This window comes from Gouania willdenowi, chromosome 6 (assembly GCF_900634775.1).
Source record: "Gouania willdenowi chromosome 6, fGouWil2.1, whole genome shotgun sequence".
NCBI classification, from domain to species: Eukaryota; Metazoa; Chordata; class Actinopteri; order Blenniiformes; family Gobiesocidae; genus Gouania; species Gouania willdenowi.
Window position 1 is genome coordinate 50,200,761 of NC_041049.1, and position 22,217 is coordinate 50,222,977.

The 22,217-nt window shown below is 38.2% G+C and overlaps 1 protein-coding gene across 4 annotated transcripts in view; it reads left to right on the forward strand.

The window, feature by feature from the left end:
* Window positions 1-20,885, forward strand: part of mtss1la (MTSS I-BAR domain containing 2a) — a 43,260-nt gene extending 22,375 nt beyond the window's left edge. The window contains exons 4-16 of one of the 4 annotated variants that reach the window (XM_028450083.1): window positions 3,041-3,125; window positions 3,652-3,743; window positions 3,833-3,907; window positions 5,022-5,030; window positions 6,786-6,943; window positions 7,564-7,671; window positions 8,182-8,279; window positions 13,058-13,190; window positions 13,754-13,828; window positions 16,425-16,580; window positions 16,925-17,101; window positions 17,223-17,388; window positions 19,504-20,885. In XM_028450083.1, the coding sequence (XP_028305884.1) occupies window positions 3,041-3,125; window positions 3,652-3,743; window positions 3,833-3,907; window positions 5,022-5,030; window positions 6,786-6,943; window positions 7,564-7,671; window positions 8,182-8,279; window positions 13,058-13,190; window positions 13,754-13,828; window positions 16,425-16,580; window positions 16,925-17,101; window positions 17,223-17,388; window positions 19,504-20,315 (2,144 nt within the window). In that variant the 3' untranslated portion in view covers window positions 20,316-20,885. The remainder of the gene's footprint in view (window positions 1-3,040; window positions 3,126-3,651; window positions 3,744-3,832; window positions 3,908-5,021; window positions 5,031-6,785; window positions 6,944-7,563; window positions 7,672-8,181; window positions 8,280-13,057; window positions 13,191-13,753; window positions 13,829-16,424; window positions 16,581-16,924; window positions 17,102-17,222; window positions 17,389-19,503) is intronic. The other 3 variants (XM_028450084.1, XM_028450085.1, XM_028450086.1) reach the window with 3 other exon arrangements.
* Window positions 20,886-22,217: the final 1,332 nt, after the last annotated feature.

Sequence of the window (22,217 nt, forward strand, 5' to 3'; positions counted from 1 at the left end):
TCTTTAATATCCATTACCATTTCTTTTTCTTAATTAACTACATACTTTGCCAATAACTTTATTTTTTGGGCCATGATATTTTTATTGAAATTTATAACCACAAAATACATGTTTATCACAAAGGATTTAACAAAATAATAAATAAAATATAGCCGCAAGCGGCGATAAACGGCCTTCGCCGCGCCATCTTTGTTGTGCCGCCTTTGCCGCGCCGCCTTTTCCTGCACCGCCTTCGCCAAGCGGTTTTTGCCGCGCCGCCTTCGCCACGTCGCAGAAATGTACTATTGAGATATAAACTAGACATATTTATGAGTTTTGTTTCGTACTAACACATCCAGGAACATTGTTGGAATTGTAGTAGTAGTAGTAGTAGTAGTAGTAGTAGTAGGTGTAGTAGTAGTAGGAGTAGTAGTAGTAGGTGTAGTAGTAGTAGGAGTAGTAGTAGTAGGAGTAGGAGTAGTAGTAGTAGGAGTAGTAGTAGTAGGTGTAGTAGTAGTAGTAGTAGTAGTAGTAGGAGTAGGTGTAGTAGTAGTAGTAGTAGTAGTAGTAGTAGGTGTAGTAGTAGTAGTAGTAGTAGTAGTAGTAGTAGTAGTAGTAGGTGTAGTAGTAGTAGTAGTAGTAGTAGTAGGAGTAGTAGTAGTAGGTGTAGTAGTAGTAGTAGTAGTCGTAGTAGGAGTAGGAGTAGTAGGAGTAGGAGCAGGAGTAGGAGTAGGAGTAGTAGGAGTAGTAGTAGTAGTAGTAGGAGTAGGAGTAGGAGTAGTAGGAGTAGGAGTAGTAGTAGTAGGTGTAGTAGTAGTAGTAGTAGGTGTAGTAGTAGTAGTAGTAGTAGTAGTAGTAGTGGTAGTAGTAGTAGTAGTAGTAGGAGTAGGAGTAGGAGTAGTAGGAGTAGGAGTAGGAGTAGGAGTAGTAGTAGTAGCAGTAGTAGGAGTAGTAGGAGTAGTAGTAGTAGTAGTAGTAGTAGTAGTAGTAGTAGTAGTAGTGGTAGTAGTAGTAGTAGTAGTAGTAGTAGTAGTAGTAGTGGTGGTAGTAGTAGTAGTAGTAGTAGTAGTAGTAGTAGGAGTAGGAATAGGAGTAGCTCCAGGGGGAGTGTGTAAAGTTTGGGCTGACAATTTTCAAGATTTGGCCAATTTCTTATTAACACAAAATGGAATTTGGGCTGATTACCCAGCCCTTTTATGTACTTGTATTCTAATAAATTGTGTATGTATTTTATAATTGTGTTACACCTGCATCTTCTAGCTAATAATACAGTACTTCCACTGCTCCCAGACGGGGAACAGTGGAAGTACTTAAAACAAAATATATCAACATTAGTATACAATGAAACATGTCACATTCTAAATAAGCATAAAAACATCCATAACACTTTATAATTCCCCTTCCTAAAAATGTATGCAAACTGTCTGTACAACATTTATCTTTAAGGTAGAACCATTAAAAAGCCCTTTGCCTTTGACTTGGTCCCTTAGCTGTGTGGACGCACAGGATGCTCTGTGGGAGTGAATCACTGCCTCTGTCCATCCTGTGGGGGCCTGGGGCCAGCGGGGCTGCTGGACCCGATCAGGAAGCTTTAGCCTCTCCAGGATGTGGCTTTCAGCTGATTCCTTTTTTTGAGACGGCGAGAGGAGATGGGAGCGATGAGGTGGGGAGCGGGAGGGAAGCTGGCAGGTGTGGATGAGACAGAAGAGTGATGGTAATGGAGGCCGGGTCTGCACATAGGACCCACATTACATCCCCAGAGAAGCTGATTTACGGCTGTGGATGCATCATATACTGCCATCAAAAGGAGAAGTTCATTACTTTTGTGCATTCAACTCATTATTTACTACCACTTTTAAAAACTTGGCCTCACTCGTACATTTGTGGAAAGTGAATTCCAAGCAGCTGCTTTTGTCCTGTGCTGTTTGTACTTGCTCCAAGCTGCACTCTATAGATTTTACATTGCTACCTCAATGACTTCCTGCTGGAGTTTGATGTGTCTGCATGACCTTTTCCATCACTCACCCAAATATAGCAAACGCAGCACAAGCGGCCTTCTGTTTCCTATCAGATTCAAGTTTTTCTAAGAACGCGCTGTAAAATATCAATGAGATAGTGTCCAGATCTATTGCTGGCTGTCTCTGTGTTGTTGCAGTAGTTCGTGAAGTTGACATCCAATATGTGAGGCAAAGCAAAGTAGCCTTTATGTGGTGTTTTAAATAGAGACAGTGAGTTCGTGTCTTTGGAAAAAGGGCTGGAGATGTCATTACATTTAAATCCGGACGCTTGTCTAGCGCTCTCTGTTTTTTGCGCAGCATTAATGCTTAGAGCGGCTTTCTCTCTCTCTCTCTCTCTCTACCTTCCCCTATGAATGGTGTTTAGAAAACACACAGAACAGGAAAGGCAGATCAGCTTGTGAAGAATGGAGGGATATCCCTTTACATGTTTCCTCCTTTTTCCTCCAGGATAGACAGGGTGAGGACTTTTGGATGGGTGGGGTGGATTGTAAGTCACACCACCTGTCCACAGACTGACCCATAAACGTGAACACATACGCCTAAAAAAAAATCAGTGCTTCCTTCCTTCCAACTGTGCGCCCATATGTGTGTGTGTGTGTGTGTGGTGAAAGACTCTCAGATTAGCCCTATGTGGTCGAGATTACAACAGGATCAGTGCTGCCATGTATTACTTTGGCCTGTGAACTATTAGTGAGAGTGTAGACCAAGGCTTTAGAGGCTTAAGACGCCATTTAATAATGCTTCGGAAAAGTACAGTAACCAATACCCAAGTGTTTTTGACACTGATGAGAATCAAAGTGTGGGAAGAATGCAAAGCTTTTGGTTTTCAAGCATTTTGTTTTTATTCCAAACAAATGTGAGATCTCCAAACACTGTCCTCACAGTCAGCAGGTGTCCATCTAGTGGCGATGAGTGGAAATGCATCCAGAAGTCTTGATGTAATGTGACCACTTATTGAAAAATGGATGTTTATTTTGACCAAGTGGCATATTAAGAATAAAAATCGCAAGCTGATAAAATAGTTTTCTTTTTTTTTTTCCAAGGTGCCACAAGAGACATCGGCTCAGCTCTGACAAGAATGTGTATGCGACATCGGAGCATCGAGGCAAAAGTGCGCCACTTCACCAAGTAAGAGCCACTTATATAAAGACATGCAAAGTAGCACAAGGGGCAGAATGACAGACTTAGCAAATGGATTATGGATTTTTTGTTGTCATTTTGAGTTTTTATGGAGACAATTAAGTGTATTTTTGTTGTTGTTTTCAATATTTTTCAGGGGTTTTTTTTGTGCATTTTTGTAGTCCTGTGTGTTTTTCAAATAATTTTGCATGTTGTTGTTAAATTGTCTTTTTAAAGCCATTTTTGGGTATTTTTGTCATTGTTTTCAATATTTTTCAAGGTTTTTTGTGCATTTTTGTAGTCATCTTGTGTGTTTGTAAAGTCATTTTGTTTGTTTTTGTAATCAAATTGTGTTTTTGGAGCCATTTTCGTCTATTTTTGTTGTCGTTTTACATTTGTTCCTGTTATTTTTGTGTATTTCTGATGTAATTTTATATATTTGACCTGTCGCTCACTGGGATGGCCCCCTTTTTTGTTGTGGAACTATTTGTTGCAGTCTTTGTTCTCTGAATGGATTCTGTTGTGTTTTCTCTAGTGCTCTGATGGAGGGCCTGGTTACACCTCTGCAGGACAAAATCGAGGAATGGAAGAAGATTACTTATCAGCTGGACAAAGATCATGCCAAAGGTGGGCTGCAGCACAATAAGCAAAGCCAGAAAGTTTGTACTCATATTACTTTTATTTATGACATTTGTTTGCATTTTTGCATCTTCCAGAATACAAGAGGTCTCGTCAGGAAATTAAAAGGAAGTCTTTAGATACAATAAAACTGCAGAAAAAGGCCAGAAAAGGTGAGGAAACCACCTCCAATGTCAACTTCACGGTTGAGTCATTTGCTAACTCTAGCCTCGCGTAGTATGATGTAATGGTGAGCTAGCGCCACCTAGAGCAAAAACAGAATCATTTGAAAATGTTAAGTACTGTCCCTGAGCCATGTTTGCTTCTACCCTCATGCTTTTTGTAATTGAACAGTCATTTATTTTGATATGAATATTTGATGATACTAAAACCTAGAAACGTGGAGACAGAGTAAATTCTGCCCCGTACTGCATGCACAGGCTGTACTATCACCTAATGTATCATTGTACCAGTTGTTAGAGCCACTTTATTTACCAGGGAGCAAATATTTATGACTGGTTATTGTTTTCCAGAGTTTTATTGGGCTTTATTTACCGGTGATTAGTTCCTACTGCATATTTAAAAGCTCAAAAATATGATTTTATTATTGTGTATAGTTCCTGTTATTAACATACAGTATATGTAGGCTACATCAGAATAAGGAAACCTTATAATAATAATAATAAAAATAATTATAATAAAAATACAACTTTTTTTATTATAATAATAATAATACTAAATCTTAAAAGCATCATTAAAAAGAAGTCAGTTTTGTCTTTTGTAGTGTAATTACTTGTGACCCGCAGTATCTGCTAATTAGATCATGTAAAGTAGTTTGTACTATGATTTCAATTAAAAAAAAATGAAATAAATAATAATAATAATAATAATAATAATAATAATAATAATAATAATAATAATAATAATAATAATAATAATAATAATAATAATTAGGAACTTATTGCTGGTAAATAAAGCCCATTAAAACTCTGGATAACAATAACCAGTAATAAATATTTGCTCCCTGGTAAATATAGTAGCTCTAATGACTGGTACAATGATAAGCTGTACATTCATTACGGGGCTGAATTTACTGTTTCCTGTATTTCTCTGGATGTTTACGGGTTTCAGTATCACCGTTTATTTTCATGCAGCTCATGTACTGATGCTGGACAAACATTAAAACATATAGTATTAAATGACGATAACCCTGCCTGCTCTTTTCTCCCCCTGCCTGTGACTGAAACCCTCCTCAATGTCTCTGTGGTCATTTATCCTCGGCTCTAGAGCTTCTTGGTAGGTCTGCTGTTATCTCCTGCTGGCTTCAAACATCATAATTCATCTCCAGAACATCCTGCCAGTCATAAGAAACACCCCATTGGCTTAGCATTGTCTCGCTTTAATGGTGATATTTAATCAGCAGAAATACAGAAAACTCCATTATTATTATTGACTCATTTCCTGTGAAGATGCTAGTGTTAATACATTACAGTATATATATATATATATATATATATATATATATATATAAAATACCCTTGTGTTCATAAACAGCTAGCTTAGCATATTTTAATGTTAGCTTCATTGTGTTAGATTGAAATACTTAGTGATTTTACATTTGTTGATATAAAAGTGAAAAAAATAAATAAATAAATAATAAAAATGAAAAAATCGAAAAGATTTAAGTCACTTTTTAGACATATTGAGATTTTATTTATTTGTTTTAAGAACATTTTACTATTATTTTGACACTGTAACTTGTTTTATGTACTACTACTTAACTTAACCAGGACACATTTGTAAAAGAGATCTCCTGACTACATAAAAGCTAATAAAAAATTCCTAACTCATTGATTTTTATAGTGTTTTTTGTTTTAATTAAAGTAAATAAATAAATAACAATTCTATTTTTTTTTATGTTTTATATTTTTGTTTTTACTTATTTTAATAACATTGTTTTAATAATATAAAAACACATGAGTTTGGCACAAAAGATTATAGGGGTGTCGATAAGTTTACTGACTTGACAGTGAAAATAAAGCATATCAGACATATGTCAGAATGAGAAAAGAGGATTTTTATACTCAGTAAGTAAACGTTAAACGAATACATAATAGATTCTATGACTACTGTCTCTCCTTAATGCCTTCAGTTCATTTTATAAAATCATATTTTTGTTACTCTTGGTGAGGCCCAACATAGGTGTTTATAAAAGTCTCATCAAACATTATTGTGACATTACCTTTGGAAGAGTTTTTAAGTTGATTCTGCTTATTATTCCAGTCAAACAAATGCAGTAATTATAATTACACATCTTTCGATCAACTAATTACAAACTAACAATTATGTACGTAATGATTTCCCACAGCACGCGAGAATAGGAAATCACTGTTAATTGACTTTTTAGATAGAACCAAAACACGTATTTAGCCCATTTATTGGTGATCACCTCTTTGCTCTGATGGGACTTTGAACGTCATTAACGTAACTGTTCATCTGGAGCTGGTGTGTCCTGATGGGACTCTGGGGTCAGTTAGTCTAAAGATCATAGAATCATCTGATTAATCTCACAGACGTAAACAGATACAGACCTAAAGAGTGTTCATGTTTAGATTGTTCACATTTTTCTGAACATTCAGGGCTCAGCTGGAAATGCAAAGTCATTGGGGTTAAAAACTGACTGGATGTCATCTTCATGTCCTCTTTATTGGCGTTTTCCTGTCTTGTGGTGCTTGTGCAGTGTTGAAGCACTTTCACACGCTCTCTTTTCTAATTCATGTTTCTGTTTCATGGCCTTGTAAATCATCATCATCTGTTGCATCACCTGACGACCCTCTCCTCTCATTTCCATCTCCTCAAGCTATTTCACTGTTGTGTTTGTCAATATGTTGACCTTCTGTTTATAGCCGAGTGTGCTGAGTATCATTAGTTATTCTAATCATCTCTCGTTTCTCACTCCCCCTCCTCCCTTTTCACTTTGTTTCACCACTGTAATCATCCTTCTCCTCCCTCACTCCATCACTCCTCCCTCTGTGCTGCTGCCCTGCACAGGCCGAGGTAACCTGCGGCCGCAGCTGGACAGCGCCATGCAGGATGTCAATGACTTATATCTGCTGATGGAGGAGATGGAGAAGCAGGCTGTGCGCAGGGCCCTTATGGAGGAGAGGGGGCGCTACTGTACATTCATCGCCTTGCTTCAGCCTGTTGTGGTAAGGAATATTTAACACAAACTGTGTGATTATGTTTTTTTTTTTTGTTTATTTTGTGTAATTTTTTTGTGTGTCATTTTGTGTATTTTTGTAATCATTATAATGTATTTTTGTTGTTGTTTTTTCAATTTTTCAGGTGTTTGTGCCTTTTTTGTAGTCGCCCATTGGGTTTTTGCTGTAATTTTGCCTTTTTTTCTTTTGTCAAATTGTGTATTTGGAACCATTTTTATTTTTTTTGTTGTCTTTTTAAATTGTGTCATGTATTTCTGATGTTGTTTTATATATTTGGCCAGTTTTTATTCTGTGGAAATATTTATTGTAGTCTTTTTTATTTATTTATTTATTTTTTTTTGTGTATTTTTTATTTTTGTTATTTTGAAATTTTTGAGTCATTTAAGTGTTTTTTTTGCAGTCGCCTTTTATGTTTTTGCAATAACTTGGCCTGTTTTTGTACTCATTTTTGTCTATTTTTGTAGTTGTTTTACATTTGTTTGTGTTGTTTTTGTGTTTTTATGATGTTGTTTTATATATTTGACCAGTATTTGTTCTGTGGAATCATTCATTGTAGTCTTCGTTCTCTGAATGGATTCTGTTGTGTTGTTTCTGTTTTTTTATTTCAGAATATCGAGATCGCCATGCTGGGAGAGATCACACACCTACAGGCAATTGTTGATGACCTCACGGTGTTGACTGAAGATCCACATAAGCTCCCACCAGCCAGTGAGCAGGTACCACTTTGTCACCACTAATCCTTCTAAAGCATTCACACAGGATGAACACATCTGGGAGGAATTATGCAAACACAATTGTCTTTGTCCAAATGTGTCTTGTTTTATCTATAAAATCAGAATCAGAATCAGAAATGTTTTATTTGCCATGTACAGTTTTAACCATCTAAACATGATATCGAAACGTGATGATCATGCATTAGATATCCAACTCTGCAGGTTAATTGTTCTAAACTCTACACATTTGCATTATGTAGCCTTTGCACTGTTGTAATTGACAGTTTAGATATATGATTTAACCTCGTCTTAAGTAGATATTTGTGTGTTTTTAATTTATTAAGATTTTATTGTGATGCCATTTGTGTGTGTCGTAACACTATATATCTATCTATCTACATTTAGTGAATTATTTGTTGAATACAGCAATGCCTGTAGTGTATAAAAATGTTTCTTGTGAAAAGAAAACAGTATATTAATGTTAGCCCTGTGTAATCTGGATGTTTGATGTAGGTGATCCGAGACCTGAAAGGCTCTGACTTCAGCTGGTCCTATCAGACTCCTCCTTCATCTCCCAGCAGCACCAGCTCCAGAAAAAGCAGCATGTGCAGGTAGACACGAGCACAGATCCATTTCAGAAACTGCACTTTTATATTTACATGCACCTTCCTGCTCAAACTTTTTATAACATTTTTTTTTTCTATTTTTTTTTTATTTTTGTATATTTAAAGTTTTTATTGTAACTCTCTCAGAGATGGGAAACCTTTGTCACAGCAGGGGCTACAAAACTGTGCTTGTCTGAACCGAGGGACACATGATCAGTATCTCAGCATTTAAAATAATGACCAAACTAAGTAATACCACAGGAAAAAACACAGATTCTTTTTTTTTCTGTTCATTTTGTATGATTTTTCTGTCATTTCGTGGATTTTTTTTGTGATTTTGTGGATTTTTGTCATTTAGGTTTACTTTTGTTGTGGTTTTCTATATTTTTCAGTTATTAGTAGTCGTCTTGTGTGTTTTTGTGGCAATGTTGCCTATTTTATGTTTTTAAAGCCATTTTTGTGTATTTTTGTTGTCGTTTTACATATTTTCTAGTTATCTTTGTGTATTTCTGATGTTGTTTTACATAGTCTTCACTTATTTTTGGATGATTCCTCCTAAAACTGTTTGTTTTAGGAGGAATGTTGTGTATCTTTGTTGTTGTTTTGTGTTTTGTTTAGTTTTTTGTATTTGTTTAGTCATTTTATGCATTTACTTTGGGGGCTGCACAGTTTGAAACCTCGGGCTGCGTGTGGCCCATGTCTGCACTAGATGATGAAAGCTGAGGTTTGCAAAGCTGCCTTTCAGGAGGATGAATATTAGTTTCAAGAGGTGACCAGAAATGTTAGAAATATTTCTAACACCACACCAGTCACCAGAAATATTTCTGGTCAAGACTGGCCACATGTCGATAAATGTGGCTGACGACTACCCATTATTTCAAAATTAAATGATCCATGGGCACCTGTGGCTCAGGGGTCGTCTTCTCATCGAGAGGTTGAGGGTTCAATCTCAGTCTAACACCTGTTTATGTGTTGAAGTGTCCTTGGGCAAGACACTGAACCCTAGCGACTTGCATGGCAGCTCAGTCCCATTGGTGTGTGAATGGGTGAATGAGCTGACATTGTAAAGCGCTATGAAACTACTTCAGTGTGGGGATAAAGTGCTATATAAATCCAGTCCATTTACCATTAGTCCTGTAACAACCTCATTATATGGATTGAACTCTTTCTTTAAGGCCCTTCTCACATGAGAACACTCAAGGCAGGGTGCAACATGGACAGGACACATGCAAACTCTACACTGAACCATCCCTGCTCACCACCCTGGGAATCAAACCCAAACCTTCTTTCTTTGGGGCCGAAGTGCCAACCACTACAGCATCATGCTCCTACTCAAGGAAGCAATGGTAAAGTAATTTTAAATGAGGAGTCACGTACAATGAGTAGACCTGGAGTAGTAACCCACAAGGATAGAGAATCCCTCTCCTGCTTAAACCTGTAGGAGCCATCATTTATTATCAGATAAATACATAGTGTAGGCCTCATAGATCAATATGTTAAAGATCATTCACTCAAAAAAAAGATGTAAATGGTTTAAATTGCTGTGTTTTAGATTTGTATTTTTTTGTCAGGATCAGGCACAGCTCCTATTTTCCTGTTTTTTTGGTATTTTCTCCTTTTTTGGTAAGCCAGAACATCACATACAGTACATTTATTCACCTGTTCCTTGTCCCATTATCAACATTTCCTAAAAATGGCATCCAAATTTGTTTATAACCTTTCAAGTTATCTTGCTAACAGACAAACAAACAGATAAACACAGGGTAAAACATAACCTTTCGCTCTGCGCTTTGTGCTCAGCATAGGTAATGATGTAAAAACACTTCTATGCATCTGTTTACGAGACTTCACATCCCACAATGCAATGTGCAATACTTTTCTAGTAATGTCAATAAAAGAGTGTTCACTCTGGCCAAAAAAAAACAAACTTTCAAGCATCAATTTATATCTTATTTTTCCAGCATATGACCTTAAAGTTATTGATCCATGAGGCCTACACCATGCCTTTATCTGATAATAAAAAATAGTCACCAGCAGGTTTAATATATATAAAATAGAATTAGAAATAACACTTTGCTGCTATGGTCAATTGTTGTATGTTTGTTACTCTTAGTGATAGTGTGACCCCTAGTGAACAAAGTAGGAATAACAGTTCCTTTAATTGAATAATTACACCTATTGTGTTGTGTTTTGTGTTAAAAAATGTTTACAATAATGTTATGGACCATTTCAGACTCTTGAGAGTGCAGCCATATGTTGGACATGCCTGCTCTGATGGGTATAGAATAAGAAAGATATTAAAATCTTTGTAGTCAGGCTAAATAACATTTAATGACAATTTTTGTACGCCCATGGCTCAGACCTAACATTAATCTTAGTAATACTGATAACTTGTCATCATTAAACACCAGGAGTTATTTCATTGTGTACTTCACCCTTTCGTCCACTTATTTTCGTTTTTTCATGCTTGCACAGATTTTTTTTTGCAGGAAGTACAAATATAAAGAACACTGTGTTTTCTCCAATCCGTGTGTTAAAGATTTCCATTCAGAAAAGTGTGGTGTTATAGTTGGTTGTAGGTTGTTTGTATATCTCAAATAATAAATGTCTTTTTTAAAGGTTAAGCTAGCTGTGAATACAATTACAACTTTCAAAAGAAGAATTTATATGCTGAATATGCATCTTTTCTCTGTGTGAAGGTCAAACTTCTAAAACTACCACACAAATGGCAGCGGATGTTGTTGATGCCGGTGCCACTCTGAATAAAGATGAGCGCACCTTTTCAACAGCAGCTCATTCTGCTGCAGTTTGCAAAAAAAAAAAAAAAAAATACATGTATGAATATTATGACATTTCCACCTTTGTCAGAGCTGAGGCTGACTGTCAGTGACAGTGAGTGTCAACAAACAAGAACAGATTCTTGCCAGATTCGGAGGGCTTGCTCTCTGACTCAAGCTTCTTACTGCCGGATTATGTCCAAAGCTGTCAAAGATCACAGCCTTGAAACAGAGTTTTTACACAGTGAAGAAAAGCCACTTTTGTACAAGAAAAAAGGAAATCAATCGTCATCCCTTTGTAGCACGCGTGTCAAACTCAAGGCCCATCTGGCCATTTGTAGCATCCAATTCGACCCACAGGAGAAAGTACAAATTATAGAGAAAACTTACCAACTTATCCAATTCAATGAAACTCCACAGCATTTGCAGGGCTCAGTTTTCCAGTTCTTATGTTGTGGTGGTTTTGATGAATGAGACAGAGTCAAGCTTTAGGGTTGCTGGTCAGATGCAGACACAGAGTTTATTTGGTCAATGGGTTTTCGGGGAAACAGACCGGCCTGGGATTTGGTGGTAAACAAGCTTTCAGTGTGTGTGCCTCAGTGCTCTAAGGGTTATTTATGTTGCTGATAGCGGTAGTGAAAACAGAGCAGAGCCTCCTGAGGAAGAGAAATGCTGGTGAATGCTATCACTGTACGATGCTTTCTGGTTTCCTTAGGGCAGTCTGACCAGAACTGACCAGGAGATGGTTCTGTAATTACATATCAGATTATATCACATGATGGCAGTCATTCTTAATTGTTAAAAAAAATTCTAATTTTCAAATTATTTCACAAAATGTCACAAAATCAAGGAAATTTAAGTGAAGTCACTTATAGCTTGAATAATGTCGATGCATAATATATTTTACATATCAATAATATGTGGAAGTGCAAAACAGGTCCCATTAGGGATGAAATTGATCATTTTCCTGCCTTTAAAGTGTAAGTACACACCCCCAGGTTTTTGCTGACTTGTCACTAGGGGGAAAATTAAAAAATGCCTTGATTATGAGCTTTGCTCCTAGAGTAGTTAAGACACGCCCAGTTACAGTAGCCCCACCCCCCGCAGCGCTGCAGAGTTCCGCATGGAGCTGTCAATCAATTCTCACTGAGGGCTGTGAGAGGAGGACACCTGGTCCCTCCTCGCATCTTTTATAGGAGGGGCGGAGCCAACAGTGACGGTTAGTGATGTCACTGATCTAAAAAGGTAGAATTCAATTGCAATAGCCAGCATTCAACCAATAGAGAGCATTCACTCTGACATTTTACAACTAAAAATGCTCAGTTTAAGTACTTAGACTAAAATGTGAAGAGTGGGACTTGGATCAATAAACAACATTACTTCATACCTAATCATGTATTCTCCAGAAAAAAGTGTTTTTATGGTGTACTTGCACTTTAAGGATAAAATTGCACATTTTTCTGCCTTTAATCTGCAGCTGATTTGAGATCAAACTGTTCTGATTTTGGCCCCTGAACTAACAGAGTAACTTTTTTATTTTTACAGTTTATCATAAAAACACAAAAAATAAACAGAAAACTGTCTTCATTTTGCTCGTTTAATTTGTCATATAAGGAAAAAAAGCCTAATGAGAGATGAGGAAAAAGTGAGGAGCATCCTGGTGATGAAAAGCAGCAAAGCAGTAAAAAAAAGAAGCACAGCTGATGATGTTCATAGGGAGAGAAATCAAAGAAGAGATAACTTATTAATGTTCTTTGATGTATTGAAATTAAAAAAAACCTCATATAATAATTTCATGCCATATTGCTTTCATGTTCTCAGCTTCTTTAATCACATTTCTGTTTCCTGTCGATGCTTTGTTGAATTCATGTCATGTATTCAGTTCTATTCTACTGTCATTTTAACATAAGGGCCACATAAATTGGTGCACAACATTTTTTTTCATCACTCCTGAGTTTTATTTGTTATATTCATCTTTGCTGCTTTGCTTTGTTGTCTTGTCGACAGCCTCCTCCAGATGCCGTCTGCGGGAGCACATCGGCTCAGCAGCGTCTCCTCTCATGACTCGGGCTTTGTCTCCCAGGACGCCAACACTCACTCAAAGCCTCCGTCTCCCATGCCCTCGGATATAACCAGCCAGGTAGAAACCAAGTTCATTCTCTTATCCACTTTTCTTTGGCAACAGAGACTAATCCCAGGACAAAGCAACAACAGCCTTTGACATTTAATGGCACTTTTTATGATGGTGACTTTTTCAGCGAGCTTATTCATGTGTTTTACACATGAATAAAAAATGTCATATTCAAACTCTAGCCTTTTTTGCTGCAATAGAGAGCTTTATCAGAGTGAAATGTTAGGTTTTTATCCCACTGGATTGATAAAGTTCTTCAGGCTCTCAGGTTCGAACCGATTGCAGTACACAGCAGCACTCACTCAGTCAGCAGCGCCTCTGCACACCAAGTGATGCAACGTTCTTCTTCTTCTTCTTCTTCATCTTGTTCTTCGAATAAATCATTTTACAGCCTGCTTTATTTTCGATCTCGGCTAAAGTCTATAGAGGGCCCCTCAGAGAGGAACGAAATCCACCTTTATAAACCTCATCATCACTCATCTCCAACTCTCGCTCCTATCCCATCTCACGCCTACTACATGTTGCCTTACATTCACTCCACTCCTCCTTTAACATCATCCTCCATTTCCCAGAAATCAACAAGCTCAGCCTCCTCAGAGACTTCAGAAACCTGCCAGTCTGTCAGCGAATGCAGCTCTCCTACTGCGGTTAGTACTGCATGCATCTGCACACACACGCACACGCACACACACACACACACGGTTTCAGATCTATATTTTAACCCTGCTATTATCCTTGGGGTCATTTTGACCCTATTCAAAGTTCATCATTCAGAAAATGATAGTTTACTTTTTTTCTTTTGCCTCATATTTCACAAGTTTTCCTAATTTGATGGGTACAATTGATTAATCATAAAATCACCATGATAATGTTTTTTTCAATGAGCTGAATGCATATAGCAAGTATTGGTGTTCCTCTGGGGTCAATTTGACACTAAGCTCTTTTTAGCTGTGTGAAACGTGTCTGTCTGCATGTGACCCATGTGTGACCTTACATCCCCACACCTGCTGGTAGAGAGTTGATACATGACATGAAAAAGCTCTTTCACAGTAAACATAATATAGAGTAGGATGTGTCTGAGACAGAGGACTTTATAGTAAATAACCCCAAATAGGGCTGGGCGATGTACGATTAAAATCTCGATAATTTTAATTGAAACTAGAACTGCAAGCAGTTATGAAAGGGGGCCAAGCCTTCCCACGCGACTCGGACCCCAGGTTTTGCAGAGCCCCTGAAAGTACGTCACGAAGGATGACGGGCTCGGGGCGAGCGTCAGGACACAGGCCAACGTGCCATTTGCTGTGAACAGGTGGATATGAAGTTTTGGAAAATGTGATTTAAAGTGTGAAAGTTACAGGCCAAAATGCGTTTGCAACTCATTATAGCACCACCTAGTGGTGCACTTTTTGGTATGGGTGATCTGTGTGCTCTTCTATAGTTACCCTGTAAATTTCACAGCCCTCATCATATTACTTCAGCTGAAATAAAGGTTTGTTTATTTATATTTTATGTAGTAATAAGCCACGCCCACTTTGACCAATCGCGATTAACTTTGAGATACGGTCCCAGGAGCGAACCAAGATCATACTCACCAAATTTGGTAAAAATCGGTTGTGCCATTTAGGAGATATACATTTCTCATAATTGAAGTGCCCCCTAGAGGCCTAATTTTTTAAAATTTGGCTCATACACCCACAGTCTCATGGCAACAAAGGATCTGAGAATTGGTGGTGTTAGTAATTATTTTGACCAAGATATGCAACACTTTTTATAGCTAGCTAGAAAACTTTAATCGTTTATATTTTTCGCATATTTTGCCCGAACAAAATTTTTTGCTGAACTGTAGATCAGGTCCAAATGAAGACTCTACGTGCCAAGTTTCACGCTGATTGGACAAAACCCCAAAGAGGAATTTGAAAAAGTAGGTTTTTCAGTTTTTGCGATTTCGCTCCAGAAAAGTTTTGGCGAAAATGGGTGTGGCCTAGCCCAGGTGATTCGGTGCTATTCAAGGAATCTGTGGATATAAAGGTTTTCAATTTGCAACAAACGATGTGGGAGATAATGGCCAAAACGCGTTGACCTTTGTTATAGCGCCACCTGCTGGTGGACATATGTGAATTTTTGCGTCCAAGGTCCCCAGGGGGTTTTGGACCCAACCACCAAAGGGCACCGCCCTACCTTGCACGGTTTAGCATGCAGCACCCCTTTTACCCACGGAAAAATAATAATAATTATAATAATAATAAAAACCCCTGCGATTACAATAGGGTTCCTAGCACCGCTGATCCTAGCATACGCGGTTCCCTGGCCCCGCGGGCTTGGCCCCCCAGAAAGACAATTCAGGGTTACACAGGCGCATTTGTTAACAAACAGTTGCACAAAATGTGCCAGTTTTGGCTTTATCTCTTTCAAAGGGCAGCATGTGTGAGCGAGTTTTTTAGTATGGATGTTTAGGGGAAGGTCTGGGTTAGGATGCACTCAGAAATCCATCTAACTGTGTTTTTTCATGCTGTTGTGAGAAGTATTGAAAGCAGCGACTCTTAAAACAAGTATTTTAAAACAAAATAAGCTATAAAAAAGAATACTTTTACATTTTCATAGGCAATATTGTAATTTTCTGTATCGTCAAAATAGAAAACTCGATATACCTTGAATCTCAATATATCACCCAGCCCTAACCCCAAATATGTTACATAAAAATAAGTAAATTAATATGTTTATGAGAGGAAAGGGGGTGTGGGGGGGGGGTTCCCAACATCAATTATTATGGTTCATTCTTTGAGAGTCATGAATGTGCAGATTACTGAAAATTTGATCTGATGGTGGCACTGCAGGAAAGTTCATCATCGCCACAACCAATAGGGTTCATACACTTGTGGTCATTAAATTTGAGAAGATTTGAATGAAAACTATTCAAGATAAATGAATTCTAATTCAAAAGTTTTGCCTGATGGTGGCGCTAGAGAACAGGTCAAAGTTTCAAGAGGTTATTTTATGTGTTCAACAATTAAACAAAGTGCCTGACATGAAAACTTGGTCAACAACTTTCTGAAAATCATTTTTTGGAGGCAAATATCTCTGAGGTCAGATTGACCCCAAGGGTAAAATGTGTTAGTAATATTTGAGGATAATATGAGGGTTAAAGTTGCCTGCAGGCTGTGGTGAGGTGTGCGCTGCGGCTCCACGTGGACTCATGGTGGATGTTGAGGCTCTTTGACTCACACTTGTCTGTTCATTTCACAGTTTGGCTCATGCTCATCCTTTGGTACCTTCCGCCCTGCTTTCTCTCTCACTGGCACCATCAGGCCTCTCTCTGTCATACTTCCTGCGTCCCCCACATTTAACCACTTCCCTGGATCCAACACTCCCTCACCCACATCAAAGGTTCCTAGCTGGAAGGTTTGTTTTCTTTCGCAATTTTAAGTTTTGGGTTCTAGTTTTTGAGATTTTTTTTTTTTATTGCTTTTTTGCTTCTTTTTGTTTGTCATTGCTGCCGTGATCACTACGAGCTTGAGATTAACCTCACAGTCTCTCTATTTGCTGGTCCTCATCTCTTTCCTCGGTCTTTTCAATGCTAAACTGAGTCCGCTTTAACAACTCTGACATGTCTCGTTGCAGTGTGAAATCACATTTGCCGTGCAACAGATTTTGTATTTAACTGACTCTACAACTGTCACATGGCAAAAAGAATGGTGTTGCACAGTTAGAAGACAGTCTCATTATTACTCCTGCTGCTGCTGCAGGACTGGGCCAAATTGAATTCCTGCGAGCCATCGTTGGCCAGCACCCTGCATCGTACCAGGGAGTCAATGGATCTGTCGAGAGAACAGGAGACTCCTTCCAGTCCACAGGGGTATTCTGGGATGCAGCCTGATGACGTGCACAGAGCCAGGAGTGGGCCAGGATCCATTAAATCCAGGGTAATCAAGTCCCCAGAGTGAAGGAATTTAAATGTCAACAGCGAAAGGGTTGTATGTTGAATTTCATATGGAAATGTTTGCACATATTTATGAAGTTTTGTGCATGTGTGTGTTTTTCAAGCATGGCGAGCCCCTCTCTCCAGCAGCGAGTACCCTGGCGATGGTTCTGACCCGAGGTCTGAGTATGGAGCAGCAGAAGAGCAGCAGAGACTCTCTGCAGTACTCCAGTGGCTACAGCACACAAACCAACACTCCTTCCTGCTCTGAGGACACCATCCCATCACAAGGTAACCCTGGCTGATAACAGGCTCTTTCTCTAACAGTGACTCTCATTTATAAACCTGAAAACGGGAAAACGGGTGTAAATTTGAGTGCACATTTGGTCGTGAGACAGAACCAACGTGTGATTCCTGAAACATTCGTAGCGTACAAATGATAGGGTGTTGAAAAATCCAGTGCCTGAATTCGATCGTCATTAACATGATGCGCCCTCCTCTTTTGGAGGCCCCGCCCACTGAGGTCAGACAAGAAAAGAGGCTTTTCCAAGATGAAAAAGCAATACAAAAATGCTTTTTGACAGTGTAAAAACTGGAATAAAAGGAGCACATTTGAATGCTGTGTGAAATACACTAAAAACAATTATCTATCATCTCATTTTTTTCCTATCTAATGATTACCTTGTTAGGCTTCATCATCAATGAAAATATCTGTTTTTCATATTTTTGGTGTGGGCATCGTAGCTTTTATTGTGTCTGTGTACCCCTAAATTTACATTTTTTTAAATCGTAAAATGTGGTCAAGCTTGATATGAAACATATTTGTAATAATTGTTAACTACATATGTGTAGAACTGTATATACAACTGTAACATGGTTCCCCAGTTTTGTTTTAAATTATAACTGAACATTTTTATAGAATTTTCACGGCAATTACAGCTGAATTACAATTTCATTACGTTTACAATAGCAACAGATTTTTTAAATTGCAATTACAATTAATTCATAATTGTAATTAATTATTAATGACACAATTGCAATTATGAATGACCGCAACCCTGAACATGAACACACGTAATATCTCTTTATATGTGAAGAAGAAGAAGAAGATCAGCTACTGAGCAGGTGACGTCTGCCCCCCTGTGTGCGCTGTGAGCAACTTCACAACAGAGATCCTGGAGAGATGCACGGATATGATGTTTATATTGGCCTCAGCTGTTCACATGCCAAGGCAATAAATAACATATTAAAAAAAATTAACAATCGAAATATGTTTTAAAAAAAAGCCTTAAAAATGAGTAAATGCTGTCCCTTCCATGTTTATTTTGCCTTCAGCCAATTTCACCTATAATTCAACGCATTGCTGATGCAATACTGCAGCACATTTGTAAAAGTTTAAGGAACTATTTACATTTAAAAGCATGAATGAGGTCCTATTTCCTCCGTACAGCCCCTAGTGATGGGCTGAACATAGGAACTCGGACCTCATTCATGCTTTCTCCGAGACACAGCATAGCAGGGCATCCGTGTGTGTGTGTGCGTACTGGGTGAACCTATGCGCTACTGCTCGGTAGCAGTTTACCAGCTGTAATTCACACAGTATTCTGTGAAAGGAAAACCAAAAAAGTGTACCTCTAATAATATGGGCTTTTTCTAAATTAATTTTATTTAGTTTAATTAGTTTTAATAATCCGCTTAGATCTGTTCTGAATGTGTGTCTGCTTCTGCTTCAATGACAGCTGAGGTTTGTTCATTATTTAATTTTCAGTCAGATTTGAATGTGCTGAGCCACAAATTCACACAGACTGCGTATGCAAGCTCAGATCTGACGTGAGATCTGATCGTCGTTTACGCTCACGTCAGATATGATAATTACTGCAGCTTTTGTGAATTTGGATGAACATACGAATTATTAATAATTTTCGTGCAGCTCTAATTGCTGTGACAGGTTCTGTTGCTGTATAATATTTAATAAAACGGGCATCAACAGGCAAGGTTTAATGAATATTATGATGTAAATAAATATGGAAATACTTGGAAATTTTATACAGGACTATAATATAAGTAAAATAAGGAAGACAATAAATTAGAATAGATTTATCATTTTTAAGAATTTTTCAAAACAGCATTCATGGCATTACATGATATTTTGATGTTTTGAATAACAGAATAATTTACAGAAGTAATTTATTAAGTAACATATAGGCCTAAGAAATATATTGAGAGTTGAGATACATCACAATTTCTGTTTTTATTCTCTGCATTTAAACCTTTTTTCAACTCAGATAAATGCAGTTGGACAGAATATTTAACTAATTGACTCAAAAACACTCCAAATCACTTTTTAACTGTAGACATTATTTTGTATCTTTTAGTGTGGAAATCATGACACATTCTCACCCTCAGGTTCGGATTACGAGTGCTACTCTCTCAACGGGGACGCTGACAGTGAAGGACAGGCAGACTTTGACAAGTCCTCCACCATTCCACGCCACAGTAACATCGCTCAGAGCTACCGCCGCATGATTCAAACCAAGAGGCCTGCCAGCACGGCGGGTCTACCCGCGGGTAAGAGCCTGCAGGGAACTCCAAACGGGGCCGGGGGAAGCGGCCTCGGAGTCGTCGCCTCAGGGACCGCCACTATCCGCAGGACGCCATCCTCCAAAACCGGAGTGCGACGCACGCCGTCCACATCCGGCCCTATTCCAATTCGGCCGCCGATCGTGCCAGTTAAGACCCCCACGGTGCCGGACTCTCCTGGGTATGCGAGCCCATCCTATCACCGTGCGTGCAGTGAGGAGTTTCTGTACGGTGACGACCCATCTGTCAGTGACTACATGAGGGGCTCCCCAAAGAGAATGAGCCTCCCTGACTCTTCTCTGGGATGTGGAGGAAGAGGAGGAAGAGTAGATAACACAGTTGATACCCATCAGGCTGTGAGCATGGCTACACACAGCTCTGAGGAGGACCCTTTACTGGCTGCCAACCGTCACAGCCTGGTGGAGAAGATAGGAGAGCTGGCAGCCAGCGCTCACGCCCTGGGCGAGGGTCACTTTCCCTTTCCCAGCTCACTTCCAGAGGATCCCAGTCAGCGTGCGCTGCAGGAGCCATCCTCTGAGCCTCAGGAGGACAGGGATATGCTGGTATCTATACGCCGCGGGGTGAGGCTCCGAAAGACGGTGTCAAACGATAGGTCGGCTCCACGGATCCTGTGGTAGTTTAAAGGAGGAAAAAGAAGCTGTGGTACTCTAATTTACAGTGACATTAAAGTGAACTCATGTAATACATGAAGTGAGGCACGAGAAACAAAATACTACACGACGTGGTGAACGGTGGCCAGACCACGAACAGCGTCAAGTCATTTTATGTCCTGTATGTATTGTGTACATTCAAAGTAATCCATATATTTTGGTTCTTCTGTTTGTTTTGGTTTCGTCTGTGATTATCGGCTCCCCCATGTGACCAGTATGTGACCAGTAGTTTCAGCTTTCATTTGTCCCTTTTTAAATGCTCTGCTTCTTTATTCTCGCTCTTATGGTTATTATTATATTATTATTGTGCGTTTGCTTATTGCCACACTTTGCACTTGTGAGTGGAAAGAGAAGGACACAGTGCTCTGTGAGCCTGTCTGTATGATGCGTTTCTCATCGTTACTGTACATCTTACTGTTTTTTGATCCACGAGCTGAGCAGCGGTGTAAGTTATGTAAAGATAGAAGCATTACAGCAGTGTTTTTATTGCTGTATTATACTGTCACTATATTCAGCAATTAAACACTTTTTACTGTTGGTGATCCGTGTTTCTATCAAAATGCAACATTTAGCCTTTGAAATATAATATATCAAAGGCTAAATATAATAATCAAAATAATCTAACCTGGGAATTTAGTTGATGACCCGTCACAGGAAGAAAACATGAACATGATTCCATTTCTCTGTGTAAAAGGTTGTTAATCGATAATCGATAAAAAAAAAAAGAATATATATATATATATAATTTAAAACTGTGATTAACTCTAAATGAAAGCTGTATATATATATATATATATATATATATATAAATACAGTACATTTTAACATGTTTTTAACAAGTATTTCTTACTTTCTAACATTTTTTTAAATCTACCCAAGCTGAATCAGGGGGAAGACAGAAAAGCTTACTTAAACATTTAATCCTTCAGTCAGTCTACTTGCTCAAAAAAAAAAAAAAAGAAACCCCTGACATACATCCATTTTACCAGATCAGTCTCATTGAGAATAAAATATTTTTAAGATAATGAGACCTGAAGAAGTAGCAATGGAGTTTCAACAAAAGAAGAAATAGATTCAAATACCTAAGGTTATGTATGCTGAACTATAATGTCCAATCTGGATTTTAATATTATTTTTTTTGATTCACAAAGGCTGGATGTAAAGGCTGTATATATATAAATTATAATTTCAAATTATTTTTAAAATAGATTTCGATGCCCTTTGTTATTTTTTTACTCTTTTTTTCAGTTTAGCCTTAAATTGTTCACCTATTTAGTTAGTTTTTTCCCCCCTTTTGGTATTGGGGAAAGAGTGTTTAGACACCTAAATATGTGTTGAAATGTATTTTTTTTTTTTTTTTTTTTAAAGTTTGCTAGCATCAGACATGCCATCCTAAATAATTATAAGAAATAAATTAAAACAGTGAAACATAACATTTTGAGGATTCGTTTGGTTTTTAGACTTGGACTGTAGCTACAAAATAAATTTTACCTTCAATAATAATAAAAACTTCTCCATGTATCATCATGTTGTGCTTTGCGGTTTCATTAAATGACATTCCATTACTTTAGTGCAGTACTATGTGGAGCCAGGTGATGGTGCAGGAGCTTCTCCACCCACAGTGATGTGGTGGGAGATGTGATGATGTTGGTGCCTCAGTGAAGAAGATACAAGGCAGCCTGGAGAGAATGACTAGCGCGTGGGATACGACACAAAGCAGCTGGAGATGTTTCAGCATCCTCTGTGAATAACTAACTGTAAACATGGAGGAGAGGTTTCTTTACTGTGCTTTTTAAAATTCTTATGTTCATTGGCCCTTTAGGCACCCTCTTGCGTGGAAAATGTAGTATAATGTAAAAGAAACAGCAA